Source organism: Trifolium pratense, linkage group LG2 (genome assembly GCF_020283565.1).
Source record: "Trifolium pratense cultivar HEN17-A07 linkage group LG2, ARS_RC_1.1, whole genome shotgun sequence".
Taxonomy (NCBI): domain Eukaryota; kingdom Viridiplantae; phylum Streptophyta; class Magnoliopsida; order Fabales; family Fabaceae; genus Trifolium; species Trifolium pratense.
The window spans coordinates 14,124,955-14,144,573 of NC_060060.1; the positions used below are offsets into that span (position 1 = coordinate 14,124,955).

At 33.6% G+C, this 19,619-nt stretch overlaps 3 protein-coding genes across 3 annotated transcripts; 1 reads left to right on the top strand and 2 right to left on the bottom strand.

Annotated features, from left to right (window-relative positions):
- Positions 1-169: 169 nt before the first annotated feature.
- Positions 170-3,009, top strand: LOC123906904 (pentatricopeptide repeat-containing protein At4g39530-like). Its single transcript, XM_045956921.1, has one exon. It carries the CDS (start codon positions 170-172, stop codon positions 2,459-2,461), a length of 2,292 nt encoding a protein of 763 aa, XP_045812877.1. The 3' UTR covers positions 2,462-3,009.
- Positions 3,010-4,358: 1,349 nt separating this feature from the next.
- LOC123904236 (protein GET1-like) lies at positions 4,359-7,480 on the bottom strand. Its single transcript, XM_045953923.1, has 7 exons — positions 7,358-7,480; positions 6,960-7,039; positions 5,778-5,848; positions 5,614-5,672; positions 5,447-5,528; positions 4,999-5,051; positions 4,359-4,436 (listed from the first exon to the last, which is right to left on the bottom strand). The coding sequence occupies exons 1-7, from the start codon at positions 7,466-7,468 to the stop codon at positions 4,359-4,361; spliced, it is 534 nt and encodes a 177-aa protein (XP_045809879.1). The 5' UTR covers positions 7,469-7,480.
- A 4,807-nt stretch (positions 7,481-12,287) lies between these two features.
- LOC123904237 lies at positions 12,288-12,878 on the bottom strand. Its single transcript, XM_045953925.1, has one exon. It carries the CDS (start codon positions 12,876-12,878, stop codon positions 12,288-12,290), a length of 591 nt encoding a protein of 196 aa, XP_045809881.1.
- Between the last annotated feature and the right edge of the window lie 6,741 nt (positions 12,879-19,619).

Genomic DNA, 19,619 nt, shown 5'->3' on the forward strand with positions numbered 1-19,619 from the left:
GATGCATATTCCCCTAGCCACCGTTCCTTTAATATCTCTCTGACTCAATATCTGAAAACTTTCACTGGAAGAATCATTAGGAGACGAAGATGGTGTTGATGGAATCGTGAAGGATTAGCCCATACAAATTAAACTCATTAGAAGAGATGAGCAGTGTCTTATTATTGGAATGATTGGGCGTGCACTTTCCGAAGCAAGCAAATTGCACACTGAGCTTGAACCATTTTTGTTGTCACTAGCAAAGAAATCAAAACCCATAACACTAAAACAATGCAATCAAATCCATGCAAAACTAATAATCACCCAATGCATTTCACAAACTCATTTAGCCAACACCCTTTTGAGTTTCTACTCAAAATCTTTAAACTTTCACCATGCCCACCAACTGTTCGACAAAATGCCTCACAGAAATATTGTCACTTGGACAACGTTAATTTCATCGCATCTCAAATATGGGTCGGTACCAAAAGCCTTCGAGATGTTCAATTACATGCGTGCATTGGATGAGAGACCTAATGAGTATACTTTCTCTGTTTTGCTTCGAGCTTGTTCGAGTCGTGAGTTTTGGAATGTGGGTTTGCAGATTCATGGCTTGGTTGTTCGGTGTGGCCTTGAAAGAGACAGATTTTCCGGGAGCTCTCTTGTGTATATGTACTTTAAAGGTGGCAATAACATAAGGGATGCGTGGCGTGTTTTTGATGAATTGTTGGAGAGGGATGTTGTTGCTTGGAATGTTATGATTTCTGGGTTTGCTCAAGTTGGTGACTTTTGCATGGTGCAAAGGTTGTTTTCTGAAATGTCGGAAGTACAAGGGTTGAAGCCAGATAATAGTACCTTTGTTAGTTTACTCAAGTGTTGTTCTTTGTTGCAAGAGTTAAAGCAAATTCATGGGCTTTTGTACAAGTTTGGTGCTGAAGTTGATGTTGTAGTTGAGAGTGCTATGGTTGACTTGTATGCTAAATGTGGGGATGTGAGTTCTTGCAGGAAGATTTTTGATTCCATGGAGGAGAAGGATAATTTTGTTTGGAGTTCAATGATTTCAGGCTATACCATGAATAATAGAGGAGAGGAAGCTGTGCATTTTTTCAAGGATATGTGTAGAGAAAGGGTGAAACTTGATCAGCATGTGTTATCTAGTACTTTGAAAGCTTGTGTTGAAATAGAGGACTTGAACACTGGTGTTCAAGTGCATGGCCTAATGATAAAAAACGGGCATCAGAATGATTGTTTTATAGCCAGTGTGTTGTTGACTCTCTATGCCCATTTTGGTGAACTAGGGGACGTGGAAAAGTTGTTTGGAAGGATTGAAGAAAAAGATATTGTAGCATGGAACTCTATGATCTTGGCTCGAGCTCGGCCAGGTCAGGGATCTATTCGTTCTATGCAACTATTGCAAGAGCTTCGCCGAACAACCTTTTTGCAAATTGGGGGTGCCACTCTGGTTGCTGTTTTGAAGTCTTGTGAGAATGAATCGGATTTACCTGCAGGTAGACAAATCCATTCACTTATAGTGAAATCAAGTGTGTGTCGTCATACTTTGGTTGGAAATGCATTAGTGCACATGTACTCTGAGTGTAGACAAATTAGTGATGCATTTAAAGCTTTTGTTGACATTGTATGGAAAGATGATAGTTCATGGAGTTCTATTATTGGAACTTACAAGCAAAACGGAATGGAATTCGAAGCTTTAGAGTTATGTAAAGACATGTTGGCTGAAGGAATCAATTTTACAAGTTATAGTCTTCCACTGTGTGTTTCAGCTTGCTCTCAACTTTCAGCTATATGTGAGGGTAAACAACTCCATGTTTTTGCTATCAAGTCCGGTTACAACCGCGATGTCTATGTTGGGAGTTCCATTATAGATATGTACGCTAAATGTGGGAACATGAAGGAGTCGGAGAAAGTTTTCGGCGAACAATTAGAGCCAAATGAAGTAATTTTTAATGCCATGATCTGTGGATATGCACATCATGGAAAAGCACGAGAAGCCATAGAAGTATTCAGTAAGTTAGAGAAGAATGGTGTGGCACCCAATCATGTAACTTTCTTAGCTTTGATGTCAGCTTGTAGCCATGCAGGGTGTGTAGAAGAAACTTTGCATTTGTGTACATGGATGATTGACAAATACAAGATTAAGCCAAAATCAGAGCATTATTCGTGTCTGGTTGATGCGTATGGTCGGGCGGGAAGGCTGGAGGAAGCTTACCAGATAGTGCAAAAAGATGGAAGTGAATCTGCATGGAGATCATTACTTGGCGCTTGTAGAAATCATAATAACACAAAAATTGGAGAAAAATCTGCAATGAAGATTATAGAATTAAATCCTAGTGATCATGCTCCGTATATTCTTCTTTCAAACATCTACATTGGAGAGGGAAAATGGGAAGACGCTCTTAAATGTAGGGAGAAAATGGCTAAGATTTGTGTGAAGAAAGATCTAGGAAGTAGTTTGTTGATTTGAGGATCATTAGAGTCCTAGTAAGCCATGCAATCTGAATATACTAGTAAGCCATGCAATCTGAATCCATAAGCATCATGACAAAAAAAGCTTGAATGACAGACATGTAACGACATCAAACAAACAGACAAGTAACAGATATTGAAGAGAGCTTTATCCACAATAACAACGTCCAATCGAACAAAATTGAGAAAACTATTTGCAATGTACGTCTCCTCAAATGAGTGAATGACATGCTTGAAACCAGACTAAAGGAAAATACCAAGTCCAAAGATCAACCTTACAAGATGCAGACAATCCAATTCCACCAAAACATATGCAATGATAAGTAGTTGATTTGAGGAAACCTGAATTTCTTGAGGCAAGTCCCTGAAGTGATTTACAGTGTTCCTAATAAGCTTAGGAGTCGAGCATATCAAGTTGTTTTACTAACCTCATAAGCTTTAGTAAAAGAGGAGATGGATAATCATTTGTTTTCCAAAGACACCGCATATTAGCCATTTGTGTCTCTATTTGGGCCTTTATATAAAATTCTAAAGCAGGATTTTCAGAACTAACCGGTTACTTCTCCAACATGGCTGAATATTATTCGAACAATATTTATTTTTAACAAATTGTATTAAAAATAAAGAAAATGCTAAACAGTTTCCTGAGGGCTGAGACACTCTTTAAACATTTTAAATAGTAAGTTTTTTCTAAAAAAAATTATGAAAATGGCAATACACGGTGGACGCCGCCCGTTTAAAACAATTTATATGGTACTACCACGTGGAATGGTCAATCAACTAACAATAACGTCGGAACTAAAGTTAAATGGAACATTTAATGGAGATAAAATATTGTATTATTTTATAGGGATTAAAATCATAATTCAGTGACTTTTTAGAGATAAAAAATTATTTAACCATTTACCAAATAAAACACTCATTTTTTACGTTTGTTTTCCTCTATTTATTTATTGATAAAAACTAGTACTTACCAATTTTATTTTTTTATATTTAAAATGTCCATGAAATAACAAGCAAGTGATGTAAAGTGGATTCAACACATGATCAAATCTTAAATATTAAATTATAAAACTTACAAATTGTTATGAATAATTAAGTTAGTGGCTTTAGTGAATATCCTATCTCTTCCATTTTCTATAAAGTTACATGATCATTCACTTGCTTACTTGTGTCCTATAAATAGAATTCTTGTTTTAGTGTAAAGACACCCAAGAAGAGACTAATACAAAGCTTCACTATCTCTACTCTCTTGAAGTTTATTTCTAACACAAATTACATTGTTTTCGCTTATCATTGGAACCGGAAAAAAACAGAACCACTATGTTAACATGTTACTTAATTAACAACTCTTAATATTTTGTATAAAAAATTATAATACTTCATGCTAATCAAAAGTACTGGTGCAACCGTGCAAGTGCAATGGTATGCAATGTAACTAACATAACAAACAAAACATTAAAAAAAAAATGGTGCTATACCTATGGCATTCAATTCAATGAGATTTTTTTACTCTTTTTTTTTTGTCAAAAAAAAAAAGTATTATCAATATTTTCTTTGCCTTTCGAGGTTGGTAAGAGATATTGGAGAGAGAGAATTGCACAAGAGGATTTGGAAACAAATTAATGAGAAAATCCTAACAGACTACTGTATATAGTAAAATTATTAGAGAGAATGAAAGATAAAATTAAATTGTTGAAAATCAAGAGCATTTATCCTGAAAATCAAGATCTTTATTATCATATGACCTTTTTAGGGATGAATTCAGAGCATTTAGATTAAATTGAATCAACGGTTTACATTTGGTGTCAAATTTAATTTGACATCTTGGTGTCAATTGATCATGACTCATTTTCTAAAAGCAACTTGCAATTTTTGTTACCAAACAATATAAATCATGACATTTTGCTACAAGCTCGACGAACATATCTGCAAACTCGAGCCGATATTATTAACCAAGCCATTATCCCAACCTACAATTGTATATATATAAAAGCAATTAGTTAATTTGTAAAAAAGAAGAAGAAGCAATTAGTTAATATATATATATAGAGAGAGAAGGGATTGGTTGAATCCAGGAGTAAGTCTCCATTGACTTACACCGCTTAATAACTCGATATCGATATTATTTCTTCAATCCAACCGTTGAATTCAAATATCTCATTGAGTAGATCAATTCCATAAATTTTTATAAAAATTTAAAACCGTTTGATACTTTTTCTGATAACTTTAATTGAACGATGACAAACTTTAAAAAAAAAAACCATTGAACACACTTTATAAAAAAAATTTGAATACTCCCTCCGTCCTAAATTATAAGGAAAAAAAAAACACACTTATTAAGAAAAAGTAAAACATGATAATTTGAAATATGTTTTTGTGGATTTTTCTTGGAATGAGTTGCATAAGAAGATGTAAAAACAATTTTTGTTGGTTGTTGTTTATTGAAAAAAGCGGAGACAGAAAAAATTAAATGCAATTTGCATTTAATTTTATGAGAATAAGGGAAAAAATATATTATGAACAATTACTTACCACAATATCATTATTGTCTTGAGCTATCCCAGTTTTCCACGATAATAATCTCCCTACAATAATTGTAAAATATGATAAGAATGAAAAAGGTAATTATTTCACTTTTATTTATGAACATAAATTAATCAGCATATGATTGGAGTATTGTGATGCACTCGCATGAAAATATAAAAAGTATAGATTATAACAAAATAAAATATGATTTTTAAAAGGTGTACTTGTCGAGTACGAGTTGCATTAAGCGTCTGTTTGGATTAGTTTATTTTTCAGTTTATGCAAACAACTTATGCAATATAAATTATATTTTATGCTATTTTATAAGTTTTAACTAGTCAAAATTATATTTTTATAAATTATTTTATCATAAACTAACTTATAATAATATATATAAACATTTATCTATGTGCATAAACTGTGTAAATAAGCTAATCCAAACGAGCCTAATTACCAAATGGTTGTACAAGCTGTTGGGATATGCTAGCAACTGGAACACGCCAAAACCAAATAAGTAGCATTCCGTAAGTTAAATACTGCATAACATAACCAAAAAAGTATCATGTGAGTTACAAGAAAATGTATGGACTTTAAAAAAACGTATATGAATGAAAATCATACCTTTCCAACAAGAACCGCTTTTAAGTACAAAACCAGATATTTTTTATGTAAACTTTGATCTGCAATTTATGTTAATTTATAAAATTTCACAAAGTAATTTATAATAAAAATATTTATTGACTACATTGCATAAAATTCAAAATGCACAAATAAAACAAACTCACACTTTGCAAGTTCCTTCTCCATGGCAGCTGCTAACCTTTTGAGTTTTGATGCTTGTGCAAATGTTGACGGTCTAAAAGGACAAAATGATGATGGATATATAGTGTTAATAATAGCACGTAAATATGCACATTTTTTAGTAGTATTTAAATGAACAAATTAAACTTTTATTAAAGTCTATTAGAATTATTTACTTGTTTTGTTTTGTTTTATTTTATAATTTTAGTTTTTTTTTGTTTTCACCACGAGTATTCGACTCACTATACCGCCTAATATGAAATAAGGCCTCGATGGCCGACCACGGAGATGTACGAAACAAAACAATAGAGATGTACGAAATTAAGGTCTTTAGACTATAAATAGAACAACATTCTCATGTAAAAGTTTGTCTCTCACTCTTGTAATATATTACAAGTTATAATGTATTTTCTTAGTTTATTAGTAGTTTTCTTCCGCCTTAGGGTTATGAAGAGTAGTCAATAACATACTTCTTATGATCCTTTCTTTTATGCTTTTGTTGATTGAGATTTCTGACAAGTATTATTTTTAGCACGTTGCTCTTATCTTGCAAAATCTTAGGACAAGAAGACGAATGACCAAGAGGCGAAGTTGAGATATGTCCAAAACTATATGTCATGTCCAAATATCATGTGTTTGAGGTGGCATAAATATCTAATGTGCTTATGTGGATTGTCCATTAATTACCTCAAAATAGGACATTTGCTATTTTTTTTATCTCGCCTTGAGTATATAATCATGTGCTTAGTGATGAAATTTGTTGTTATCCTAGGGTATTCTCTACAAAAATTTAGATTTTTCTTTACTAAATTATGCTTTTAAACTCGATCCTCTTGAGCTAAATTCCTACGTACCTCCATCCGTGATCACGAACAGAATCTAGCGAACACATACATGGGCAGGAAACTAGGTTGCAAAAAAAAGAAGATGATGCATGGGTGTTTGGGTGCATCAATCAAAGGTCTAAAACCTAACGAATGAATTGACTGTTTGTCCATCCATACGAAAACGGATCTATGTACCATAAACTCTCTACGATGAATGATGGCAACCACTAATGTTATAATAGACTTATATCAATCACATGGACCAACATGAATAAAAAAAGACATTGATGCACTTGAAACTTACATATATCAATATACTATCATATATGAATTACTTACTGTGACAACAAGCTTGCCTCATTTAAAAGTCGTTTGATTTCTCCACGCAACACATTTTCTTTTTCACTATCAGATTTGTTCTGTAAACAAAAAAATATAATTACTATTATAACAACCAATAATTAATGTTACAATATACTCCATTCTTACACATTCCATTCCTGTTAATATGTATGTATGTATGTATGTATGTATGGTGTAAGTTTTAGTTTATAAAGAGATCATGCGGTGATATTGAATTGTTCTCAATTGAAAATGATAAGAAATTTTGTTTTTTCAATTAATTCATTTGTTTTAACAAGAAGCTATATGAGATACAGATTTATAAGGATCTTATTATTACTATAGCTAAGATTGATTTTTTTTGAATTATTAAAATGACAAAAAGAGAATGATACCTTATTCAAATCATCTAGACAATAGTATGCAAGTTGAAAAACTGCAACAATAAAAAATATGGAAGGAGCTGCTAATGACTTTTGATGTTCTTGGATTGTTCCGTCTTCCATAATTCACTCTCCTTTGTGATCCAGTTTTAAAGAAGATGATGCAAAATGAATTTCAATATGCATCTTCTATGTTAGTTACTATAATGTTTTGTTTTGTTATTTTTTTTAACCTTTAACTGAAAAAATAATCAAAGAAAATATGAGTCCTAATTTTAGTCTTTTGAATCGGGCTTAGTGGTTATTTTGCTTTTCTTTCTCTACTTTATTGCACAAATCAACAATATCATTTTATTTTGTTGTTTAAAATACGTCATTATATTTTTATTATTCATTACTTTTGCCTTCAAAGTGGAAAAAAAATAGTAGTTCACAGGGTTAGTTAACACATATTGACAATTATAAGTTTTTTTTTGTTTGCTTAATTGCATTATCCCCCTATTTTATCAAGCTCGCAAAAATAGTCTTATTTTAAAATTGAATTTTTTATCCTCTATTTTCATATTTGTTGAAATTTTGGTCCTAACTCGTATTTGTTGTCTTAAAAGTTGCGAGTTTTGATGCAAAAAAAATGAATTTTAGTCTAAAATGTGATATTTTATCTTTAGATTGAATGTTAGAGACAATAAATTACTTTTAGGGTGTTAAAAATCACCATTTTTATAGGAAAAATATAGGTTGAGAATAAAATTGCAACAAATATGAAAATAGAGGGACCAAAAGTTCGATTTTAATTAGGGAAATTATTTTCGTGAGTTTGATAAATATGGGATAAAAAAATGCAATCGAGTTTTTTTTTTTGTACGGAATTAACAATTATAGGTTAAGAGATGTAATTTCATCTCATCATTGTAGTGTATCAATTAATTTACAACATTGCAATATTGTGTTTGGTAAATAGAAACTTTCAAGGATTTCCACATTTTAAGATGTGTCTTATAATCTTTTTTATTGTCATACTCATATTCATTGCATTGCACACTATATTCATAATAAAATGCAATAGCTTCTTCTGTTGGAACACAATCTTACTCTATGAATCACACACAAACTGGTAGGCTCTGGGCACACCAATGAGCACAGAAACCAGTAGAACAAAAAACTATGAACTCAGCAAAATGATCAACAATGGAGGAAGGGTTTTGAGAGAGAAAGGAAGAAGATGAATTACACTTTAGGGAAAGTTTGTTCTCTTTATTCACAACAAAAAACTGAAAACTTTACAATAGATGCAAGTGCATTATATAGCTATAATACTTGCACCTTAAGTCACACACTTGTAACTTCTAACAAACTCCCTAATTATTAGCTAACAAACTAATAACTACAAACTAACACTCTAACTAACTCTAACTGCTTGAGTTAGTTACACAACACTTAACAAACACTTAAAACTAACTATATCTTGTAACACAAGTAGATTGCAACATTTGAATTATAAACTAACACACCACCTAATTCAATGTTGCTAATGATTCTAAGCCCATCATGTTTCTTAGCCTCTTGTACACTTCTATTTGCACTGCCTTGGTAAGAATATCAGCAAGCTGCTCTCCACTTCTGCAATGCTTCAAGCATAACTTGCCATTATTGACCTGTTCTCTGAGATAATGAAATCTCATCTCAATATGCTTGCTCTTGCCATGTGCAACAGGATTCTTAGCCAAATTTATTGCTGAGATGTTGTCAATATTCATGGTCACTGATCCATGATCTTCACCTGTCATTTCTTCCATTAGATTTACTAGCCAGATGGCTTGGCATACACACAATGATGCTGCAATGTATTCAGCCTCACAAGATGATAAGGCTACTACTGATTCCTTCTTAGAACGCCATGCTATTGGAGCATTATTCAACAAGAATAAGTACCCTGCAGTTGATTTTCTATCATCTGCATCTCCACACCAGTTTGAATCAGTATAAGCAATCAATTCACATTGCTTTCCTTTGTCTGTATTAGGGAATAGTATTCCATAATCCATTGTACCTCTGATATACCTCAATATTCTCTTTGCAGCAGCTAAGTGTGATAGTTTAGGCTTTTGCATAAATCTGCTAACCACACCAACACTATAAGCCAGGTCAGGCCTTGTATTACACAAATATCTCAAGGATCCAATGAGGCTTCTGTACTTTGTTGGATCTATCTCAGCTTCTTCCACACTCTTTGACAATTGTTGCCTTGGTTCAGATGGAGTAACTGCATGATTCCAGTTTTGCATATCAAATTTCTTTAGAATTTCACTTGCATACCTTCTTTGATGCATCAACAGCCCTTTACTGCACTTGTAAAATTCAATCCCTAGGAAGTATGAAATATGACCAAGATCAGTCATTTCAAACTCCTTCATGAGTTCACACTTGAATTTACTTATCTCACTTTCACTGCTACCAGTTATCAGCAAATCATCTACATATAGGCATAAAATCACTAAGTTATCACTGCTTGATCTTCTAACATACACACCATGTTCTGTAGTGCATTTTATGAATCCTATATCACTTAGATAGCTGTCAATCTTCTTGTTCCAAGCTCTGGGAGCTTGCTTGAGGCCATATAGTGCTTTATGCAGTCTATACACTTTATCTTTCTGACCATCAACTTGAAAACCAACTGGTTGCTTCACATACACTTCTTCATCTAAAGGGCCATTTAAGAAAGCACACTTCACATCCATCTGATATATAGACCAGTTGTTGATATTAGCTAATCCAACAACTAGCCTTATTGTTTCAATTCTAGCCACAGGAGCAAAAACTTCTTCAAAATCAATACCTTCCTTTTGAAGAAATCCTTTTGCTACCAATCTTGCCTTGTGTCTGGTTACTTCACCTTGTGAATTCACCTTCACTTTAAACACCCATTTCACATCAATAGCCTTCTTGCCATGTGGTAAACTCACTAGAGACCATGTATCATTGTTTTCTATTGAATCCAGTTCTTCAATCATAGCATTGATCCATTTTGGATCACTCAATGCTTCACTCATACTTACTGGTTCAGTGTCAGCAAGGAATGCATAATGAACTATCTCACCCTCATCATTCACTTGATCATCTGGTGTTGTTTCACAGTCTTGCAGTCTTGCTGGCATATTTCTAGTTCTCTGTGGCCTGTTTGCAGCTGGTTGAACTTGTGCTTCAGTTTCAATTGTTTGATCTTCAAACATGATTCTCACATTATCTTTCTTAGCACTTTGAGTCCAATCCCATTCTTTAATTTCATCAATTATCACATCTCTGCTTACTACAATTTTCTTTGTCACAGGATCAAGCAACTTGTAACCACCTGTTGAATGATAACCAACCAACACCATTTGATTTGACTTGTCATCCAACTTTCTTCTTAACTGGTCTGGCACATGTTTATAGGCAATAGAACCAAACACTTTCAAGTGACTCAAACTTGGTTTAGTGTTTGACCAGCACCCTTCTGGTGTAATTCCTTCTAATTTCTTAGTAGGACATCTGTTCAAAATGTATGTTGCAGTAGACACAGCTTCACCCCCACAATTCTTTTGGTAAGTGCTTGCCTTTCAACATACTTCTCACCATATTCATGATTGTTCTATTCTTCCTCTCTGCAACACCATTTTGCTGAGGTGTGTATGGTGGCACCACTTCATGTATAATACCATCTCTTTCACATAATGTATCAAACTCTTTTGACACATATTCACCACCACCATCAGTTCTTAAAACTTTGATCTTGTGACCACTTTGTCTTTCAACCATGGATTTGAACTTGATAAACACACCAAGTACATCACTTTTCTGCTTAATCAAGTAAGTCCACAGTTTTCTACTGAAATCATCTATGAATGTGACAAAGTACCTGTTGCCTCCCATAGATTCAACTTGTATAGGGCCACACACATCAGAGTACACCACCTCAAGAGTAGCTCTAGTCCTGCTTCCAGCATCTTTACTAAAGTTATTCCTATGCTGCTTGGATTGCACACATTCTTCACACACTTCACTTGGAATTTCAAATTCTGGCAGTCCAGACACTAATTGCTTCTTCTGCAAGTTACACATATCCTTGAAATTCAAGTGACCAAGCCTGTAGTGCCATAACCATTCATCTTTACTAGCTGCAGTAGCCAAACATCTATGCTCCAACATATTGAGTTCAATTTTAAAGGTCCTATTATGTGACATTGGAGCCTTTAAAATTACTCTACTATTTGAATCAAGCACTTTCATCAGTTTATCTTCTATTATTACTTTGTAATTCTTTTCAATTAGCTGACCAATACTAAGTAGATTACTTTTCATACCAGGGATGTAAAGTACATTAGAGATTAGTGATTGTTTACCATCTCTTCTTTTGATCAACACATCACCAACTCCTTCTGCAGTCAATCCACTGTCATTTGCAAATTTCACTTTACTCTTTATTGATTTGTTGAGGCTCACAAACCAATCCCTTCTACCAGTCATGTGTGAAGAACACCCTGAGTCCAAATACCATTGATCTTTGAACTTGGTTTCTTCAGTAGTTGTCACCATCAACAAGGTATCTCCAATATCTTCTTGAGCCAATCTTGCATTATCTTCTGACTCTTTCTTTTCACTCCAACACTCATCACCAAAGTGTCCATATTTTTGACAATTGTAACATTGAATGTTACTCTTATCAAACTTCTTCTTGCCACCTCTGCCTCTGTTACTGCTACCACCTCTATAGCCACCATGATTACCTTGTTTATGACTGGAAGAACTAGCTTCTTGCTGTGAATTTCTATTGTTTGAATTGCTATGACCACCTCTCCCTTTATTGTTCCACTTTCCCTTATTTTTCTTTTCTTTGTTAGGTTGAGCTTGTAATGCAACTTCTGCTTTTGTCTTGCCTGCAGCTCTTTCATTCATTCTCTGTTCATGAGATTCCAATTGGTTGCAATTCCTCTTTTGACATGCTTGCTAGATCTTTGTTCTGCTCTATTGCAGCCACCAAATAATCAAACTTTGGTGCTAAAGATCTCAGTATCTTTGAGACAACAGACCTAGCAGTAATCACTTCACCACAATTCTTGATTTGATTCACAAGTTTTGTGACTATTGTGAAGAAATCAGAGATAGTTTCACTATCTTCCATTTGAATTAACTCATATTGTCTTTTGTAAGTTTGAAGTCTAACCTCTTTCACTTTCTCTGCACCACCAAATGATTGAGCAAGAATGTCCCATGCTTCTTTTGAAGATTCACAATCTCCAACCTTCTCAAAATTATCTGTATCTACACACTGATGTATTATGAACAAGGCTTTGTAATCTCTCTTTTTTGTTTCTTTATGAGTCTCCTTCTCTTCATCTGTGGCACGAGCTCCAATTGTTGGCATACCCACAGTTACAAGATTCCACATATCTTGAGAGCAGAACACTACCTTCATCTGCTTGCACCAGTTATCATAGTTTTTGCTGGTCAGAATTGGAAGATTCATTGGAAAGTGACCATTTGGATGATTCATCATGAATGTTTTGCTTATCTTGAATACACTAATCTTGAACACACTTCAAAAACCACTGCAAGAATCACTTCTTGATCAGAACCAGGAGCTCTGGATACCATATGTTGGAACACAATCTTACTCTATGAATCACACACACACACAAACTGGTAGGCTCTGGGCACGCCAATGAGCACAGAAACCAGTAGAACAAAAAACTATGAACTCAGCAAAATGATCAACAATGGAGGAAGGGTTTTGAGAGAGAAAGGAAGAAGATGAATTACACTTTAGGGAAAGTTTGTTCTCTTTATTCACAACAAAAAACTGAAAACTTTACAATAGATGCAAGTGCATTATATAGCTATAATACTTGCACCTTAAGTCACACTGATCAGTGCATTTTGGCACATATTTTCTAGTATTATAATTTAGCATATTAGTAGTCTTTCTACAATAATATCGAGTTTTTATTATGTTTCTAAGTTTTGGGTCACAATTGAGCCTTAACGAATTTATTTGACCAATTTTCGTATTTAATGACATATTGATCCTTCTCAGTCCGCAGGTCATAACTTGAGCTACGAGTATCGGATTGAGGTGTGCGAATATGCGTTGGAAAGACAAGAGAAAGAGCTACAACTTTCATGTTAAGGCCAGAACCCAGTTCGGAGCGCAACGCAGTCAAATATTTACGTTTATGTTCCAGACTTTATGAAAATAATGTAATTTCGGGTCAAACTTATGTTTTTCGACCCGTAGCTTTTAAGCCCAATTTTCTATGAGTACTTAAGCAAAAACACATCTAGGGTTTGATAATTCTGATTTCACGCAAAAAAATAGAAAAGAAAGGCTGCTACATTCTCATGGAGAACTAGCAACCCTAGGTTGATCCATTGGTATACGGGAACATCGTTCATGACTTCTTGAGGTTCAATTCTTAATAGTAATTCAGTTTATTTATTTATTGTCTTCTCTTATCAATTCATGCTCTTTATTTATTTATGAAACTTGAATATAGTGATGCTTAATCTCTATTTTGAGTTATATATTGTGAGACTTTTCGGATTGATTCATCGCTTGTATGACTAGTTCGAATAGGAATTGATATAGGTTTTTTCGCGCTTAGCAAAAAAGGGTTGGTCGAAATCTGTCATGATACAAACCGCGTTCTAAGTGATGCTTGTTCACTACTCATGGTTAGTTGAACACATTCTTTGCTTAATCGAATGAATTCGTATAAACTGTTTATCGCTTGTATAATCGGTCTTATAAACCAACCAAGGCATGAATATATAAACAATATTTTATGTGAACCGAGGATAGAATCATAACGAAGTTTTCCTAAAACCAATGGATTGATCGTCTTTTTATCAATTGAATTTCTAATACTCTTTCGATCTAAACAAACCCAAAACCTCATATTTAATTGTGTTATTCATTGTTCTTATTTTTACTAATTATTAAATTAGAGGTCCTTGTGAGACGACCAAGGTTAACTACCTTGTTACTACTTTTCTTAATTAAAAACTTATTTTGATCACGAAACGACAGTGATCAAATTGGCGCCGTTGCCGGGGATCTCTGATTAGGATTAGTAAAATTGAGAACTAACTAACATTACTAACAATTTTGTTTTGTGAGTTTTAGTTGTGTTTCAGGTTCTGACGTTGAATTTTGTAGTGAAGCTGAAAAATAATTAATTTTCGGTTCATATCTCGGATTGATCCGAAATTTGGTCCACAAATCCGAAAAAAATCAAGGAACAAAACTTTCGTATCTTTGATACGAAAATTCAGGCTGAAATTGCGAAATTCCTTCGTTTATACCACTTTTTATTTTTTTTGAATTTTCCATATATTTAAAAAAATCCAAAAAAATTATATATAGATTTGTTTGATTTTTAGAGATTTTAGGTGGTATTTTTATTTTTTTTTAGATTTTATTTGACTCAATTTTTTATTTTTCTCTTCATTTCATTTAGACAAAAAAAAAAAAACTATAAAAAAAAATGGAAGATTCATTGGACCAGTTGACTTATATAATTAATTGCTTGGATGCAAGAAAACAACAAACATGCTATCAAAATCATATTCCAACTGTGATGTGTAATATTTGTTCTTCGAGTTTTCATATTAGTGATGCATGTCCTATATTGTTAGATACTGCTCTTTGTGGTGAGACCCAATTTGTAGGTAATTTTCAAGGACAATACTATCAAGAACAAAATTCACATCTTGAAGAACAGCCTATTTGGTCACATCCACAGTTTCAGCAAATTGATTCATTGGTAGTTGAACCACAACCTAGTTTGGAAGAAATTATAATGCAGATGGCTGAAAATAATAAGAGAATGGCTGAAGATCATTTGCAATTTCTTCAACATATGCAAGTTATGAAAGTCCAAACTGATCAAGTTGAACAAATAATCTCCACCGTCCATCGAATTCAAGAGGACAAGATGTCTCATGTTGATGTACAACCTGCTGCACTATTAGAGGTAATGCAATGTGATACAAGTCTTGATGAAACTCCAAGTGAGCCCATTGAAACAATACTTGTTTCCGTTGATGAACACAAAATAAGCAACATAAATTCAAGTGAATGCATGGAAGAGATTACACCACAAAATTTATTGAAATCTGATTTAGATGAATTATATACTTCTCTTGAAGTAGATAAATCTTTTGAAATTTTTGCTTGTGAATGTGGTGTTTGTATTATTTGTCATGAGATCAATGCAGCTATTTTAGGTGAAGACATTTTGATTCCGGCAACCAGTTGTGCAGAAATCCCAACAAATTCAATAACTCTTGAAGTTAACACAAAAAGTGTGGATTTTAGTCGGAAGCAACCATTGTCTATAGCAAAAAGATTGTTGGTGGAACCTTTGATTAAGCCGCACAACAAGCAGCCATCCTTCATCATTTGTGCATCTCTTCCACCCAATTTTTCTGACTCACAAGCTAAATGTGGATTTTCTGATATTCATGTTTTTGTTAGTGCAGGTTTACCATATGTGCTGGCTATTCCTCCTAAGCCACCAGATTTTTTGTTGATATCCAAGTTCACTTGCTATTTGTTTTTTCTTGTCTCGTGCATTCGTAGTACGGAAAGGCCTCCACCAAAACCACCAGACATGGAAGCTACAACTACAATTCCACCTTGATCCCTCGGGTGTGTTCCTTCCTTTTATCACTTTATGCTTATTGTTACATTGCGGACAATGTCTGATTTAAGTGTGGGGGGGGACATTTTACATTTAGTTATTTAATAAAAAAACAAAAATAGAATAAAAACAGTTCTGGCATGCTTGCAATTGTTATGAGTAGTCACATGTTCTAGGGCTAGAGTAGTATAGTTGTAGGATTGGTGAATTTTTTTTTGAAATTCTTGTTTTCATGTTGGATATGATAATCTTTGCACCTTAATGCACAACTGCTGAAAACTTGCAAACTTAGTAGTGGCTTGATAAATCTTTAAAATACACAGTCATTAGCCTAAGTTATTTGAGTACTGAATTTGATGCAGAAGTATGACTAAGACTAAGTTTGGGGGAAAAGCTAGATTACTTGATTGCAGGATCATGGCTAGATTAAATGATGGGACACTTCATGGCTTTTCTATAAGATAATAATATAAGTTCCTGTACCTAAAATTGGAGGAACAATAAGATATATGTGGAGTTCCTGTGCCTAAAACTGGAGGAACAAATGCTGTGTAGGGTGCTCTACTCAGAGTAACAGGTTGGACTCGCAACAAACGAGATCCCGTCAGGTGAAAAGGTAGAGTAGCACCTAAAGCATAACTAAAATGAACTTAAGTGGTGTCCCTGCGCTAAAACAAATCGCCTGTGAGAACATGAAAAGTGCAGTTTTCCCCCAAGCTGAAATCCGGACCCATACTCTGAATTGTAAGAAAGGAAAAGCTAGCTTAGTATCTTGACTGTGTATTTTCGAGAAGGATCATGTCATGACTCTGGTTGAAAAGTAATAGGCAGTACACACACACACGCAGGGTTATCGTTGACAGCTGATATACAAGAGTTATGTCAATCTTTGAAATACAGTCCACGGTTGGAAGCTTGAATCCTAGAATTTGTTGATTGCTTGTGATGATTGTAGCATGCTTTGTTATAGAGTTTTGCTCAGGAGAGCAAAAGAATAAGTGTGGGGGAATTTGATCAGTGCATTTTGGCACATATTTTCTAGTATTATAATTTAGCATATTAGTAGTCTTTCTACAATAATATCGAGTTTTTATTATGTTTCTAAGTTTTGGGTCACAATTGAGCCTTAACGAATTTATTTGACCAATTTTCGTATTTAATGACATATTGATCCTTCTCAGTCCGCAGGTCATAACTTGAGCTACGAGTATCGGATTGAGGTGTGCGAATATGCGTTGGAAAGACAAGAGAAAGAGCTACAACTTTCATGTTAAGGCCAGAACCCAGTTCGGAGCGCAACGCAGTCAAATATTTACGTTTATGTTCCAGACTTTATGAAAATAATGTAATTTCGGGTCAAACTTATGTTTTTCGACCCGTAGCTTTTAAGCCCAATTTTCTATGAGTACTTAAGCAAAAACACATCTAGGGTTTGATAATTCTGATTTCACGCAAAAAAATAGAAAAGAAAGGCTGCTACATTCTCATGGAGAACTAGCAACCCTAGGTTGATCCATTGGTATACGGGAACATCGTTCATGACTTCTTGAGGTTCAATTCTTAATAGTAATTCAGTTTATTTATTTATTGTCTTCTCTTATCAATTCATGCTCTTTATTTATTTATGAAACTTGAATATAGTGATGCTTAATCTCTATTTTGAGTTATATATTGTGAGACTTTTCGGATTGATTCATCGCTTGTATGACTAGTTCGAATAGAAATTGATATAGGTTTTTTCGCGCTTAGCAAAAAAGGGTTGGTCGAAATCTGTCATGATACAAACCGCGTTCTAAGTGATGCTTGTTCACTACTCATGGTTAGTTGAACACATTCTTTGCTTAATCGAATGAATTCGTATAAACTGTTTATCGCTTGTATAATCGGTCTTATAAACCAACCAAGGCATGAATATATAAACAATATTTTATGTGAACCGAGGATAGAATCATAACGAAGTTTTCCTAAAACCAATGGATTGATCGTCTTTTTATCAATTGAATTTCTAATACTCTTTCGATCTAAACAAACCCAAAACCTCATATTTAATTGTGTTATTCATTGTTCTTATTTTTACTAATTATTAAATTAGAGGTCCTTGTGAGACGACCAAGGTTAACTACCTTGTTACTACTTTTCTTAATTAAAAACTTATTTTGATCACGAAACGACAGTGATCACACACACTTGTAACTTCTAACAAACTCCCTAATTATTAGCTAACAAACTAATAACTACAAACTAACACTCTAACTAACTCTAACTGCTTGAGTTAGTTACACAACACTTAACAAACACTTAACAAACACTTAAAACTAACTATATCTTGTAACACAAGTAGATTGCAACATTTGAATTATAAACTAACATCTTCTTCGTAAAAAAATGAACAATGGACTTTAAATAGTTTTCATTAAAATTATTAAAGTGCCTATCATAATCTAATCACAAATTTTTTGTGTGTTACTAAATAATACTTGTATCTAGTGTACAATTTGTCTAAAGGAAAAGACAATAAATCATCATTCTTCCTTAAATAAGTTCATAATACATAGAAAAAAATTGTTTGAAAGTTTGCAATTTTTATGTTGAGATTGTGGCTATTTTCATATGTTTGATACACTTTTAGCAAACACAAAATGAATACCATTTGTAAGAGTATTTTTTGAGTTAAAGCAATACCAATGTTTGAAGTTTGAGAACAAACCCAAATCATTTGTTGATACAAATGGCCCATCACCAAAACAAGCCCAAGTCAATACGCGCAATCGCACGTGCCAATATTGCAGTTACTAATCTTATCTTATTTGCTATATAAATCAAATCTGTAGATAGATTCTCAACTCAAAAACAGATGAACCCTAGATCTCTAGCACAAACCTGAGTTTCCATACACCGTAATCTATTCTCATCACAAATACCACCGTCGATAGGTTTTTCCGTGCAAAACCTTTCATCTGACATCAAGACGCGACAATTGCATATCAATCACATTTATCCATGTTTTGATAAGCTTGATATTCAACGATCCTATTGATGACTCCTCAAGAGGTAATATCTCTCATTTTTTCCATCCCCTATTATCGATAACCCACTCACAATGCACGGTAATGTTTCTTTTATGCTTATTTGCATTCATCGTCATATGCAAAGGTCATTATAGTCTTATTGTTTAAAATCATTTTTTTAGATTAAAGTATAATTAAATCGATGTTGAGCCTTTACTTTAGATCCAAAATCCACCGTAATCATATGAATTAAAACATCGAGATAGACAAAGATTTCATTCAAGGTAAAAGTAAACTTTTTTGCCAAAGTTGATTGGCCCACAAAATCGATCTGTGACTTTTGCGTATGGAAAAAATTCGGCTAGGAGACAATTTATCTTGCGTGTCACATATGTTCCTCGATAGAGAGTATTCATCTTCAAAAGGCGGTGCAAACTTTATACTTATAATATAGTGACAAAAAAATGATTAAAGAAAAATCGATTTAGAATAAAGTTAATTTACCGGTAAACTAATCTTCGTCATTTTTTCTTTAATATATTTTTTTGTTATCATGTTATAGGTATAAAGATTTCATCGCCATTC

What these genes read in the sequence shown, in the direction of transcription:
- LOC123904237 (XM_045953925.1), bottom strand. Translation starts at nt 12,878, where the DNA reads ATGAATCATCCAAATGGTCACTTTCCAATGAATCTTCCAATTCTGACC.
- LOC123904236 (XM_045953923.1), bottom strand. Translation starts at nt 7,468, where the DNA reads ATGGAAGACGGAACAATCCAAGAACATCAAAAGTCATTAGCAGCTCCT. An exon ending in GTCTAGATGATTTGAATAAG is followed by an intron (nt 7,040 to 7,357) that starts GTATCATTCTCT and finishes TTTTGTTTACAG; the next exon opens with AACAAATCTGATAGTGAAAA. An exon ending in GGAGAAGGAACTTGCAAAGT is followed by an intron (nt 5,673 to 5,777) that starts GTGAGTTTGTTT and finishes CATAAATTGCAG; the next exon opens with ATCAAAGTTTACATAAAAAA.
- LOC123906904 (XM_045956921.1), top strand. Translation starts at nt 170, where the DNA reads ATGATTGGGCGTGCACTTTCCGAAGCAAGCAAATTGCACACTGAGCTT.